The sequence below is a fragment of the Venturia canescens genome, chromosome 4 (genome assembly GCF_019457755.1).
Source record: "Venturia canescens isolate UGA chromosome 4, ASM1945775v1, whole genome shotgun sequence".
Classification (NCBI taxonomy): domain Eukaryota; kingdom Metazoa; phylum Arthropoda; class Insecta; order Hymenoptera; family Ichneumonidae; genus Venturia; species Venturia canescens.
In genome coordinates, this window is record NC_057424.1 from 23427747 (window position 1) to 23442672 (window position 14926).

At 36.5% G+C, this 14926-nt stretch overlaps 1 protein-coding gene across 1 annotated transcript; it reads left to right on the forward strand.

Annotated features, from left to right (window-relative positions):
• Positions 1-887: 887 nt before the first annotated feature.
• On the forward strand, positions 888-13934 carry LOC122409675 (uncharacterized). The gene is made up of 25 exons (XM_043417402.1): positions 888-1230; positions 1358-1467; positions 1597-1687; positions 2477-2659; positions 2760-2853; positions 2935-3037; positions 5255-5363; positions 5448-5557; positions 6032-6100; positions 6216-6384; positions 6529-6708; positions 6840-6999; positions 8270-8663; positions 10383-10551; positions 10614-10723; positions 10890-10980; positions 11053-11238; positions 11876-11969; positions 12057-12159; positions 12255-12369; positions 12457-12566; positions 12722-12790; positions 12900-13068; positions 13148-13327; positions 13619-13934. Exons 1-25 carry the CDS (start codon positions 1068-1070, stop codon positions 13780-13782), a joined length of 3495 nt encoding a protein of 1164 aa, XP_043273337.1. The 5' UTR covers positions 888-1067; the 3' UTR covers positions 13783-13934.
• Positions 13935-14926: the final 992 nt, after the last annotated feature.

Consider the following 14926-nt stretch of genomic DNA (forward strand, 5'->3'; position numbering starts at 1 on the left):
AAAAGGGTCAAAATGAAATTTTTTTAAAAATGTAGAAAAAAACATCACCCATGACAGTGCTTTGTTTCATCCGAATTTAAAATTACACAAAATAGACGAACTTCCCACCGTCAGTATTGATCTAAATTTATCTAGAATGTCCAATGATTTATTTTTTCAACAAAAAATTACTTTCACCCATCATATCGTCATCCAACCAAATGGGATTTTGCTCAATGTACAAAATTATTTCTCAGAGACAAAAAGAAAGAAAGAAACATTCGCCTGCTCCTCGAACACGCAGTTTCCATTGAAAGAGTAATTACAACTGACCGAGGCTGAAACGATGATGATATTTGAAGCAATTCCCATAATATTGCAATGCTCTCCTGCAGAGATGGGATGAGGCAAAAAAAAGATAATTGTTCAAATGGAAAAACAAAAATTGAGCTACACTCAGATAAAAAGATATGAAATTATAATACTTTGTACCCGCTGTAGATAAACAATGGAAGGCTGGACTTGATTCCGAGTTATTTTATCCTCATTCGAGTTTTGTTGCGTAGTCAACCAATCCGAAGACTGGATGATGTTTACACACAGAGGAAGCTTGTTTCTCCACCATTGATTCGATCGAATTCGACCGCACCCCCAATTCATATTGCCATTGATTTCTCGTAGTTTCATTTCCTTTTTTCATTATTTTGCACTGATTTCTCATGTTTCAATGCTTTTTCATTACTCTTCGTTTTGTTACGATTGAGAAAGCGTTTCTCAACATGATAAAAATAATAACAAAGCACGAGATTCCCTCAGTCATTTTGATTTTTTTGGTCGATATTTCGCCAGATGACATGTATATATTTAAGGGACGAGTCTCCAACCGAAGCGGTAGTAATTCGGAAATTTCGATGGCACACAGTTCGAGACGAGTGCATCAGGAACATTAACGGTGTAAAGCTAGTCTTCGAGTGAATTTGTAACGGAATTGGGCGCTTCTTTCAGAAGTCAAATCGGTTCGATTTTCCTCTGTGCATTTATGAACGATCGATCGATGAAAGCGAGATAAATCATTAAAGATTGACAAAATGATTTTACCAGTGATATTATTTTTGCTGTTGCCTATTTACGCATTGTGTCTCTTCCATTGGAACGTTCGGTTGAGCAGAAAAGGAAAGCTCGTCGACAAAATTCCGGGACCTCGGGCGATACCGCTTTTCGGAAATATTTTGAGTTTCATGGGACCTCTTGGTAGATAAAATGAATTTTCAACGAAAAGTATAATTTTAATATGGTTCATTGTGCCGGACGATTTTTCTTCGGTGTTTTTATTCGTCTGTTCATTTTTCAAGCGGTTTAATTTTATAAAATTTCCCAGAGGAAGTTCGACAGAAACTGCGACGCTTGAACGAAGAATATTATCCGATCTTCAAGCTGTGGGGAGTCAATCTGGCTATGATTAATATTCGACATCCGGATGATGCTGAAGTAGGGAAGAAAATACTTTGATTCGAATCTTTGGCTCTGTTGCATGCTGGGGCTGGATCAATTAAATTTTAAGAGCACGCTTTTTATACCGTCCGTTTTAAATTAACAATATTTTGTACCGCGAAATAGATATTACTCTCGAGCACAAAGCACATAGAGAAAGGATTGTTGTACAAATTTATGCATCCCTGGTTTGGCACAGGACTCCTCACTAGCAAGGGTAACGACCGTTCAAATCACTGTTCCTTCTTTTTTCTTATCGTCAATTAAGGGGGGTCCTGCTTTAGAAAGTCGATTGGAACTTTTCGATATAGTTTCAAGGATATTTCAAAAGTAGAATTTTTTTTTTTTTTAATGTGAGAAATACTAATTTGTACATGGTTTTTGCGCCAAGTTTGATCGTCCAAGTTTTTCAGCTGCGTACAATGTGGAGATCGTAATTAAGGTCTGCAACAAAAATTTCAAATTTTTTTCCATTTTCATATATTTTTCTTCCATATGAATCTATAAAAACCCGAAATAATTGCGAAATTCTATATTTACAGCAGGTTGAAGTCATATTCTTCTCTTATAAAATCTTTTTTTTTCAAACTCGCTAAAAATTTATAAATTCGCAATTATTTCGGGTTTTTATAGGCTCATATGGAAGGAAAATATATGAAAATGAAGAAACAATTTGGAATTTTTGTTGCAGAAAATAATTACAATCTCCACATTGTACGCAGCTGAGAAACTTTGACAATCAGACTTTGCATATAAACCATGTAAAAATGAGTATTTCTCGCATTAAAAAATTTTTTTTGTACACTTGAAAAATCCTTGAAACTATACCGAAGAGTTCCCTCTACTGAGTTATTTTTGTCCCTCCTAAAAACATTTCCGAAAACAATCGATTTTTTTGACTTTCTAAAGCAGGACCCCCCTTAACATATTACAACGATGGAGCCCAACTTTCCAGTGACACGAGTATCAAAAGTTTAATCGTTGTGAAAAATAACATTATTAACAGGTGAAAAATGGCGGAGCCGGCGGCGAATTCTTACTCCGGCATTCCATTTCAATGTGTTGCAACAATTTGTCGAAATATTCGTAGAACAAGGTGAAAAAATGGTCGACTTCTTGAAAAGCGATAAAGAAAATGTTCAAGATCTTTCCAAATTTCTCACGAAATTTACTCTAAATACTATTTGCGGTAAGAATCTTCGGCTTATTTTGTTGCTAATAAGAAACGCGTTACAGTTGAAATAACCGAACAAAAAATATTATGTTTATCGCGATTAATATTGATTTAGAAACGGCCATGGGAACGGCACTTCAAGATTCTGACATTACTCAAGAAGGTTTCCGAAATGCTGTCTACGATATGGGCACTCTGATAATCCATAGGTAACGATGATCGATGTCAATTTTGTCATTGATATTTTACATGCATGAGTTTCCGACGATATTATACTTGGACATTTACAGAATTTTGAGGCCCTGGCTTCAGTGGAACTGGATGTTTCGTTTGTCATCGAGTGGACGTCGTCAAGCAAAAGCTTTGAAAGTTCTGCACGGTTTTTCAACAAAGGTATAACGTTGCTCTCATGGAGCTTTCCACATGCACAATAAAGTTCCTCATTCTTCGCTGTGCTTAACTGAAAAAATCTGTCTGCACAATGTCGAATTTTGTGAATTTTACACGGAGAGACTTTCATAGCAAAAATTACTATGTTTTTACAGTAAGGTCGGACCACATCGATATTATAATGATAATCGCTACAGAGTGTGTCAAATAATGCAAAAGTTTGGGGAAGCATTACCACAGTTCATAGTAAATAACGCGCTGTACTATATCAAAAATGAACATCGAGCGAATTTTTATCAAAAACATAGTAAATAATGAAATGCGATTTGATGAAAATTTAGGAGATAACGTATCAGTCGTTTCTCTGTGCTATACGAAAAATTGCATAGTTTCGTATTTTCCCTTTTACCCCATTGAATTTTGCTCAATAACATAGCAAAATTCATGCGCCCACCAATTATACGAGAAGTTGCGAATATAAACATGAAAATTAACCAGTGGCATATAGTAAAATTTCAAGCAATTTGTCCAGTCCAATTCACCAATTTTTAACATTTCGCCAAAGACACGAGTGACGTTCGGATATCGATGCATCGTTCGATGTAAGAATGTCGCAGACCTAAATTTTGCCTGTCGTACATAGAAAAATTTGAGACACCTGCTTTCGGCATCAAAATTACTGTGCATTTTGGTGAAATGTAATAGAATGGTGACATAGAACGACGCTGCTACAAAACATAGCAAATTTTTTTAGCAAATTCATCCGAAATATTCGTATAAAAGCCTCTCCGTGTATTGTTGTCGTTTTATTGGTATTTTGATTAGCTTCTGGTACGTCTGAATATGTCGTTATTTACGTATAGCTTTTGACTTTTGATGACCACATATATTAATGACGGGTACCTGACAGATATGCTGTCATGAGAAGCTAACTGCCAATATTTCTGGCCGGATTATCACTTTTATGCTTGGAAATGCCATATATGTAACCAGCCACAGCTTCTCTAACCACGATTCCAGCTTAGAAACAAATGTGCGAGTTCGGATAAAAATGAAAGTGAGGGGAGCCTGTTTCCATTAACTTCGAATACGACTCAGAGAAAAGAATTTTGTAAAATCGAATTTGGCTAGACGATATCACATTAAATTGTTTGAGAAATTGATGGAACAGAATCCCCGTAGTCGAAGGGCAATTACAGAGTCGTTTTTTCATTCTCGGTGAAAATATTATTTCAAATGGAATCTGAAAAGCAAACTTGTCAATAATGTTCTTATTTAAATTATTTTTATTATTTTTTCGGCATGGGATTCATTTTTCAGACGATAACGTGGTGATACCTACTTGCCTACAGAATATTTTAACAATATATGAATACTACACTGAATGTCACAAGCGACGGTTTATTACTACTGAAGTCAGCATGATTTGCAAACATTCATTTCATTTGATTCTCATACACTTACAAATAGATAAGAAAGGTTATTTTATAAATAGATTGGTTAATGTTGCTTAAAAAGTACTTCAAACATAGAATCTCAATTTCCAATTTTCTACTGTAATTTTAATAATTGGTGATTCAAAAATTCTGGATAAACATAAACGTATTGGAAAATGTGCGATCCTTAATAACCTGTCAAATTCCATACGCTTATTCGGAAATGACAGGCACGTAAGAAAAAAACCAATATTTAGTCAACACAATGAAATTATTTTTCGTCTTTTAAAGTGCCTGAAAAGTACAACTAAAAGGAATAAAATGATTTTTCAATATTAAAACAACCATGCATGAATTTTCATTTTCATGGTACGGATTCATTATAAAATTATTGCTAATGGTTCCCTCATACAATCATAATTTGACATTCCATTCCAGAACTTATTTGATGTACAAGCACTTGGATGCAAGCAATGACTTAATTTATTTAAATTGCTTTGTCAGAAACTTCATTTAAGGATAATGGAATTACATTAGAAAGCAGCATCTTTTGATTGAAATTGCACGAGCATTCTTTCAAAATCACCTGGTGTAAGTTCGGTTGAATTTTTATTTTTGAACAATTTGACAAAGCGCGCGCCTGAGTTAGTATCACAAAAAGTTCAATATTTCATAGCAATAGAATTTTTCATGAATTCGATGAATGATTTTTATTGGGTTTTGGTGGACAAGAAGACGAAGAGTACAATTTTTCGTGACATAGAATATTTGCTTAATGTAACAGATAATTGAAGATCGCAAGAAATATCACGAGCTGCTCACAGGGGAAAAATTCCTCACAGGAATGGCACCGCACGAAGAGACGAACGCTCGTGACGATGATCCCTACTCGCGTGAGTGGCAAACCCTTCAATCTACTTAGCCGTGTATAATTTAAGTACCAATTGCGCCAGGCTCATTCGAACGTGATGTTTCAGCAAAAAAGAAGCGGTTAGCAATGCTCGACTTGCTAATCGCTGCGCGGAAGGAAGGTGCTGCGATCGACGACGCTGGCATTCGCGAAGAGGTCGATACCTTTATTTTCGAGGTATACACTCGACCGAGTACCAGTATTTTTCGAATAAATAAATTACCATGTTATTGTTCGGTCTGACTTATGAGTCCGTAGAAAAAGTTCTCGAACTGTGGAATCAGCATTTTTTCATTGAATCAAGCGAGGCCAAATTCCCGATTGAAAAACTGTGCTCATCGGGAGTAGCTTCTTCGCGTAGAAAAATATTTGTTTCTTTTCCCTTGTCACTCTGACCCACGGAATTTTTATTGATTTTTAATGTCAAAAATTCTCGGATACAAAAAAAAATTGTTTCTCCCGAAGCGTCACGATCGTGCTTCCCCATTGTTCTTATCCATCTTTATAGACCTCAAGTTTTTTTCCCCAACGAAGCATAAAAGTGATCGAGTCACGCGTCCAATAATGATCAAATTTTCGCGACAAATTGAAGAGGAAAAAAAATATTTGCACGCAACGTCAATCATGAATAGAAACATGATTTACTCGCAGGGACACGATACAACAGCGGTCGGAATGACGTTTGCTCTTCTGTTGTTAGCTCAGCACAAGGATATACAGGTATAACATCAACGATGCACCGTCAATTTACTACTTCATACGTTGGTGCGCGATTTTCTTACAAGCGGAATTATCGCGTGCGACCGATTGATTATTACTTTGTACACATATGCAGGAATCAGCAAGAGCCGAAGTAAAAAAAGTCGTTTATGAAAACGGTGGCAAAATGGGAATGGCGGAAATCCAAAAACTCTCGTATCTCGAACGTTGTCTCAAAGAATCCTTGAGACTCTATCCCAGTGTCCCATTCATTTCGCGAACGATTCGAGAGGATTTACAATTGAGTAAGTGCTCCAATGTATACTGAGGCGGCTTCGAATTTGCCTTCTGCATTTTGAATGCTATTTCAGGGGGACACATTTTTACAATTTTTATCACATTTCAATACCATTGACCTCACATGCGTAAAACGCGTTATTTCCTTTCAGAAACTCATGTCGTCCCTGCTGGTAGTCTTCTGAGTCTCCACATATTCGACATGCATCGCGATCCAAACTTTTGGTCGGATCCTCTCGTTTACGACCCTGACCGATTTCTACCGGAGAATATTCAGGGACGTCATCCTTATTCGTACGTGCCATTCAGCGCCGGATCTAGAAACTGCATCGGTATATTCAAACTCACAATATCGCGTCGCGGTGACGAAAAAAAAAAAAAAAAAAAAAAATAACGAGAAAATTTCTAAGTTGATGATAAATTGTGTGTGTAGAAAATTAATTATTATTTTTCATTATCGCAGGTCAGAGATTCGCGATGCTGGAACTCAAGGCTTTGGTAGGACACTTGCTCTACAACTTTTACTTAGAACCGATCGAGATCGCTGCGGACGTGCGCTTGTTACCTGACTTGGTGCTGAGACCAGCTCATCCCGTTCGCGTTAAATTTATTCCGATCGAAAAATAAATTTATACTGCCTTTATTTGAGTGCTTTAGAATCTTCCTCGCAACCTGTGATAATGTACTCTCGATAGAATTAACTAAAACTTGCTTCGACAAAATACATGATCTATTTTTTTGGTAAAAACAACTAAATATTTCGAGATATTCAATTTTAGTTTAATGCGTTTTGAGTGTATTTCTTTAATTCTATGTCATGATATTTCGGTACGAAAAGAACTCATTCTATTTTTTTGTACAAGATCAAACGTACTGTTCGTGTTTGAGCTTTATGCATAATGGAGCACACTGAGAAAAAAGTTGTTGATTCAATAACAAAATTGATTTTATTGGAAGAGTTTTCTTCATTTAACTGCAATGTTTTCGGAAAGAATGAATCTGCAGTTTGATCTAAAACTCTTTTGTTCGTTTAGACATGTTTAACCTTGTGATGATCATGTTCTTATTAGCACCCCGTAATGCCACGTTTCGATGTTCCAATAACTGAAAATGAAATAAATTCAATTTCAACATTGCTGGGAAGTATAATAAATTGGTCAATGGACAAAGGCAGTGACGAACATTTTCATAATTCATGATAGAATAATGAAAATTTAATGGATAGAGGAGAGAGCATGATTGATTAATAATGGAATTCTGAATCGTCAATGTTCGTTAAATTCATTTATCATTAATGATCACAATTTTATTTAGCGGGATAAATAAAACCAGCTTCATCATTATCCCGTAGACACCACACTGGTGCAAATTTTCACCCACGAAAATTTCAAGTGTCTAGAACTCCAAAATTCCTTTCTTCAATTTGGTCATTTTTTAATAAAAAAAATTGTATTTTTTAATTTTTTTAATGATTGTAATTGATTATTAAGGAATTGTTACCCCTAAAAAATTTCGCCGTAAGATTAATTCAATACATTCATGGATGAAATAAAACGTTTTAAAAAGTCCAAGTGCAAATAAATAAAATCGAATTCTACTTAATAATTTTACATTTCTGAGCTTATTTTAAAAAAGAAATAAAATCGTTTGGATTGAATCAATCCTTCTACATCGTTACAGTATACCAGGTCTTCCTCCTGAGAGTAATATTCTTGAAACTTCTTTTCTCTATTCCGATATACTGTAACTTTAGCGCCTTTGTTTAACAGACTTTTTTTCGTAGCGAAGAAGCTAGATATTCTGCGTTATCTTTCGGCAACCCAAGATCTCTGATTAAATCGTTCGATTCCTGCTGCGTGTAAGGTTCAGGGATTTTTCGTTTTTTATGCCCAGGCATCGTCTTCTCACGACAATGAACAACTCAGAGAGCCGCATGCTGGAGTTTCAAAGAAGTCGTGAAAACTTCTTAGGCAAAAACAAAAGCCCGAATTACGAAGAAATCATCACAAAAATGGGCATCAACTACGGTAAACAATTTTGTTTGATGAATCTCAGATTGCACTTCTTACATTCCCACCTGGATGCATTTCCTGAAAATCTTGACACCTACAACGAAGAACAGGGAGAGCGTTCCCATCAAGATCTCAAAGAAATGGAACGTCGATCTCAGGGACATTGGGATATTAATACGATGGCAGATTTCTGTTGGACGTTGAAGAGGGAAATGCCCAGGAAAGGCATAAAACGCAAAAGAAATCCATTAAATAGATCGTTTAAAGAAAAAAAGGTGCATCATAGCAAAAAGCGATAGATTTTATTTTTAACGTGTTGGCGTTGAAAAATGCATTTTTTTCGTAGTTCTCGTCCAATAATCGGTTTCCGCAGGCCCTGGATCCGTGTTCTTTGGTTCCTACAGCGTTGATACTTAGGGCCTGATGTGAATATGAGAGCACATTAAGCCTACGGACCCTCCCAAAGCGATCTAGTTGACGCTGAACCAGAAGAATGGCCTATTGACATAATCTTTTAGAGTTATCGAAAAAATGGTACACAGGATCTGAATTCTAACCCCGAATGACGATTCAGCAGCTCAAAATACGTGGGAAAAGCACAGCCGTATCCGCTGCACAACCAACTTTTTTATGTGTGGCTGTGTTATCGATAAAGCGATCAATCGAAGCGTAAAATGATACGCGATTGGTGAGGTGTCTCAAGATTTTTAAAAACGTTTGTAAATATAAGATCATCATGCACGGAAAGGTCAAATCGGAGCATGCGCGCGAGCAGCAATGCTCGAGTCGGCACAGACCGCAGTAGTGTTTCTCTTCTCAACGTTTTCAAAATGCGTGCTGTCAGACTGCTATTACTGACTTTTTAAACGAAGCCGCTGCTGGAACGTGGCATCCAACCCGAGCGACCCGAGCCAAAGAGAACAATTTTTATTCACAACAATGTTTCTCAACGCGCGCGCTCATAGCACAACTAAACGCATATCTACCACGGAGATTCAGTCTCGATCAGCATCGCTTTTGCGCCGGTTGTATATGGATTGCTTTCGTCCAATATTACGAGTGATTGTACCAGTATATTTAACTCGACGCCGTCCATTAATTCCGATAAAAAAACCAGCGTTGATGGTGTGTCAAAAAATTCACATTCGCACGGTTTTCTCATTTTGGATTTCAATATTATTTCGTTTACAACGCTTTGGTCATCGCGCTAAAAATTTTTTTTTTTTTTTCATATATCTCCGTGAATCACGCGAACAGCTCGAGGTTGCCGACTAAATTCACTCATCTTGCGGTCCTTCCCTCCTCTTTCTCTTCCCAGTTTTTCAACCAACTTTTTTTCACATTCCTACCGGTCTATATATACTTGAATGCAAAAATGACGAGAGCTTATCCTCAAAATTGAAAAAGTCAGGTACGTGATTGAACCTAACGCGAGGTGGACGCGTGCAGTCATTCGCTGCAATCACGAACATTCACTTTTACTCAATTTTCACTTGAGCTTCTTTTTTCTGGAGACGCGACAGCTTCTTGACGTAAAATATTAAAAAGACAAATGCAGACAAAGTAATAAGACAAGACTTATTTAGCTTTATTTCATATTTATAAAAAAATATTATTGCTCTCAGCCGTGGTGGTCTTTTCTCTTTTTTCTTTTTGGACATGTTCTGGGGATAGATAAAATCGATGTCACGAGATCGTCCGACACAGATAAACAAATATTTTGGCGAGTATAAAAACGGGTTGCTGGCGGATAGCCTCGCCGGATATTTCAATTTCAAATCATTAGTCATTTGAATAAATTTCATAATCACTCGACCTGATTGAAGGGGGCCGTTCAATCCGAGAGCGTCTTGCGTGCCCACAGAATTTCTTAATTTCACAATTTTTTTCATCCCCACGTAGCAGCAGATTGTCAATGTTTTTGGAATTTTAATGATAACTTTTGTTTCAGACGTTAAATAATTCGAGAGCATCAATTTTTCTTGATTGGATAAACACCGGAAAACGCAATGATTTTATGGGCATTGTTCGTTATAGTATTGGTTTTGGTTCTTCTCCATTTATTGATACACTTGAGCCGCGCAGGACGGCTCATCAATCAAATTGACGGACCACCGTCTCTTCCTGTTATTGGTTCTTTGCTGTATCTGTTAGGCTCACCCGGTAAGATAACTTGTGTAATGCATAGAGACTTTATTCGATAAGCGATGTAAAATTTTTTCCAGATAATTTGTTGAAGACTCTGCACCGATACAGCGATGATTTTTATCCAATATTTCGACTCTGGATTGTTCATTGGCCGGTCGTTTTTATTCGGCATCCCGACGATGCGGAGGTAAATTTTCTATTTTGTTAAATAACGCTAAATGTAACACAGTTGTTCTGGGTGTAATTGCAACGAGAGTATTTCCATGTTTAAATAGTAACAGAAGATATGGAAAAAAACGTCGATAAATATTTTCCCACAATAAATGAATTTTATAATTGTTAAACTATCTTAGGTATTGTTGAGCAGCTCAGTTCATATCGAAAAGAGTTTGTTTTATGATTTTCTTCGACCGTGGTTGAACAACGGACTGTTGACGAGCACAGGTAAGTAGTGAACAAAAAAAATTCAAGTATGAATTAAGGTATTTCACACTGTTGAATGTTCGTTTTGGCCAGGCAAGAAATGGCGGAACCGCAGAAAAATCTTGACTCCAGCTTTTCATTTTAACATGCTGAGAGGATTCGTTGATATGTTTGCCGAAACGTCGGAACGAATGATAATCTCGTTGAAAAATGAAGGCGGTCCGTCAGTTCAAAATCTCGTTTCTTTGATTACGCAACACACTCTCAACGTAATTTGCGGTTTGTATATTCCAAGACCGATCATTTAGGACCTAATTTTCGGTTTATTCTTTATAAGGGTTTTTTTGATAAGGGTTTTTGCTTGACAACTTGTTTTCAAGCACGCAGCAAGCTCACGGAAAACGGAAGACGATGCATTTTTTTCAAGCCCGTACGGATTTAGTGTGCATGGATATTCGATCAAATTTCAACAGCCATCGTACCTTCTACCTTAAATAACTCAAAAAAATATGAGGTTGTCCTGGCTCATTTGAAAAATATTCGGCAACTCTCAGTAAATGATACTCGTCCGAAACAAACGCTGAGTTCCAAATGCATTACGTTAATGAAAGTAATTAGTACGCCTTTCAAAGACACTACGATTGATCTTTTAAATTTGACCGAATACACTCCGCACTAACGAGTTTTCAGAAAATTTATTAGTTTTTCGATACCCGAGTTCGCGTTCGATAAAAAAAACTCAAAGACCCCGCTTAATAAATTCGTTGTTCCCTATACAGGTGCGTGAAAACCCTGAAAATACGGTTCGTCCATTGACTATAACGTGCCAAAGCAAAATGAAAGAAAGTGCTCTTCTCGAATAATTTGTTGTTCGAATATTATAAAAATGCATTAAAATCGTGTATTATTCCTCTAGAAAGTGCAATGGGTACGATATTACAAGATAATGATCCATTGCAAAAGGAGTATAGATCCAACGTCAAAGAAATCGGTAGTTTTTTGTACTACAGGTGAGTCAAGCATTTCGAGAGCCGATTATTCTGAGAATAATGAATTTTTTAAAACCTCGGCAACGACTTTTAATCGTTTACGTGCAGATCTACGAGGCCATGGCTGAAAAACAACTGGATCTTTTCTCTAACAGAGAAAGGTCGAAAGCATAAGAAATGTATCGAAATTTTGCACCATTTTACATCTCTGGTTCGTTTTCACAAATCGTAAAAACTGAAAAAAAAAACGCATAACTGGTATATTTCATTAACAATAAAACTCGCCACTGTTTTTAACAACTCCAGATCATCGAAGAACGAAAGAAATACCACAGAGAGACAGGAAAGCAATATCTTGCAAATGATTTGTCGGGAACTGAGATGGTGATGGATGCAACCGAGATATCTAGCAATACTGAAGGTGATTAAAATTTTATGAGTGACAGTGACTGTGCGTTTTCATATTTAATTTTATGTTGTTTTTTTTTTTTTTTTTTTTCATACGCAGTGGAAAAACAGAGGCTCGCGATGCTTGATCTTTTGATCTCATTACAAGAGGCACACCAAGGTATCGATGATGCCGGCATACAAGAAGAAGTTGATACATTTATTTTCGAGGTACGAGATGAAGAGAGTTAAACAAAAAAACAGTCGCTGACTTGACTCTCAACGAAAAAAAAAGCACCGATGAGAACTCGGCGTATTTCTCATTATTCGTCGACTAATCCTCGCGGTTTTCCAATAATCTTCAATTAAAGATGGAAATTTTCTAGGGTCACGATACCACAGCAATGAGCATGTGTTTTGCGATTCTTTTGCTCGCGGAGCACAAACAAATACAGGTACAAATTTGAAATTTTAGGAGTTTTATTGTTATGCAGTCGTTGATTTTTTTTTTATTATTTATTTATTTATTTATTTTTTATTTTTATTAACGTTGTTTATGAACAGGCACGTGCGAGGGCAGAAATCGATGCTCTATTCGAAGAATATAATGGACGATTGGGAATGGACGCGTTGGCTAATATGCCCTATCTCGAGCGTTGTATAAAAGAATCGTTGAGACTGTTTCCAGCTGTACCAACCATCTCTCGACGCATATCCAGTTCCTTGCAATTGAGTTAATTATTCGTCTACAAAGTAGCTAATCGAAGCGTTTTTTCAACGCAATCGATAATATGTCTGTTTTTTCCTTTCAGAAAAACGTTTGATTCCAAGTGGCACGATCGTGAATTGCGATTTATACAAGCTTCATCGCGACCCACATTTTTGGCCTGAGCCTCTCGTCTACGATCCTGATCGGTTCCTACCCGAACTCACAAGAAATCGACATCCATTCGCTTACATACCTTTCAGCGGAGGACCGAGAAATTGCATTGGTATTTTTTGTACAACCACTCTCTACTTCATGAGCATTTGAGTGTTACATATTTTAAATAAGTTTTACGTATTCAAGTCTCCACATGCCTGAGTAACTTTGCTGAAACACTAGATTTCGCTTAGTCAAAATTTTGGATTCAAGATGACTCGCTTGGAGCAGTCAGAAAATTATAATTTTTTTTTCTCATAGCACTGGAAAAAAAGGAAAAAAAAAAATTCGTTTCGCGCGAATGTCCATTTTTCAATGTTTGCTATTTTCTAATAACCGTTTTAATCTATTCTGTTAACAGGTCAAAAATTCGCTATGCTCGAACTCAAAACAAGTATAAGTTACTTATTGCACAGCTATTACTTTGAGCCGGTGGTCGAATGCCGAAAGCTTACGATGCTACCCGATTTGGTACTCAAGTCCGAGACCCCCCTTTACGTCAAACTTGTCCCAATTCGACAATGAAACTCCGGACTAATGATCGCGGTATTGGGAACACCAAGTCTATCAACGATGTGGTGAAAGGCCCTTAGTATCAAGATTGAATTCTATTTTAAAATAGAGAGAAACATGAGAAATATTGAGTGTAAGAAATAAAGTGAGATTATTCTCTGTAATCGATGTATACGTTAATTTATTGTTATTTATCTTACTAGTACAATTAATCATTTTTTTGACATCGTTTTTTTTTTAGGAATATGCACAAAAAATGAAGCCTGCATTTCAACGAATGGACGATTTTTTAAATGTTTTTTTATTATTTCATTATTACTTCACAAGCCCAAACAAATTTGAACAAGCCTAAAGAAACTCAAACAAATCCAAATGAGGCCAAACAATAACTAGATTGCGTCTTCTGATGTGAAAACGCTACATAACTTCGTTGAAAATGAAAAAGGGAAATGAGGAAACTATACCTGACTGATGAAACCCCGCAAGACTCAATAGTTTGGTCGCTACACGGAGAGAATTTTATAGCAAAAATTACTATGTTTTTATAGTAACGTCGGACCACATCGATATTATAATAATAATCGCTACAGAGTGTGCCAAATAATGCAAAAGTTTGGGAAAGCATTACCACAGTTCATAGTAAATAACGCGCTGTACTATATCAAAAATGAACATCGAGCGAATTTTTATCAAAAACATAGTAAATAATGAAATGCGATTTGATGAAAATTTAGGAGATAACGTATCAGTCGTTTCTCTGTGCTATACGAAAAATTGCATAGTTTCGTATTTTCCCTTTTACCCCACTGAATTTTGCTCAATAACATAGCAAAATTCATGCGCCCACCAATTATAAGAGACGTTGCGAATATAAACATGAAAATTAACCAGTGGCACATAGTAAAATTTCAAGCAATTTGTCCAGTCCAATTCACCAATTTTTAACATTTCGCCAAAGACACGAGTGACGTTCGGATATCGATAGATCGTTCGGTGTAAGAATGTCGCAGAGCTAAATTTTGCCTGTCGTACATAGTAAAATTTGAGACACCTGCTTTCGGCATCAATAGTATATTACACTACAAGGGCAGAAAGTTTGATAGCCCTGAACTGCGCGTGTGGTGTATACTATTTTTCTTCACAGCCGGTCAAAAAG

Coding starts and splice junctions, on each gene's coding strand:
- LOC122409675 (XM_043417402.1), top strand. CDS start 1,068: ATGATTTTACCAGTGATATTATTTTTGCTGTTGCCTATTTACGCATTG. Junction 10,981..11,052: donor CGGACTGTTGACGAGCACAG/GTAAGTAGTGAA, acceptor CGTTTTGGCCAG/GCAAGAAATGGCGGAACCGC. Junction 12,567..12,721: donor TTGATACATTTATTTTCGAG/GTACGAGATGAA, acceptor GAAATTTTCTAG/GGTCACGATACCACAGCAAT.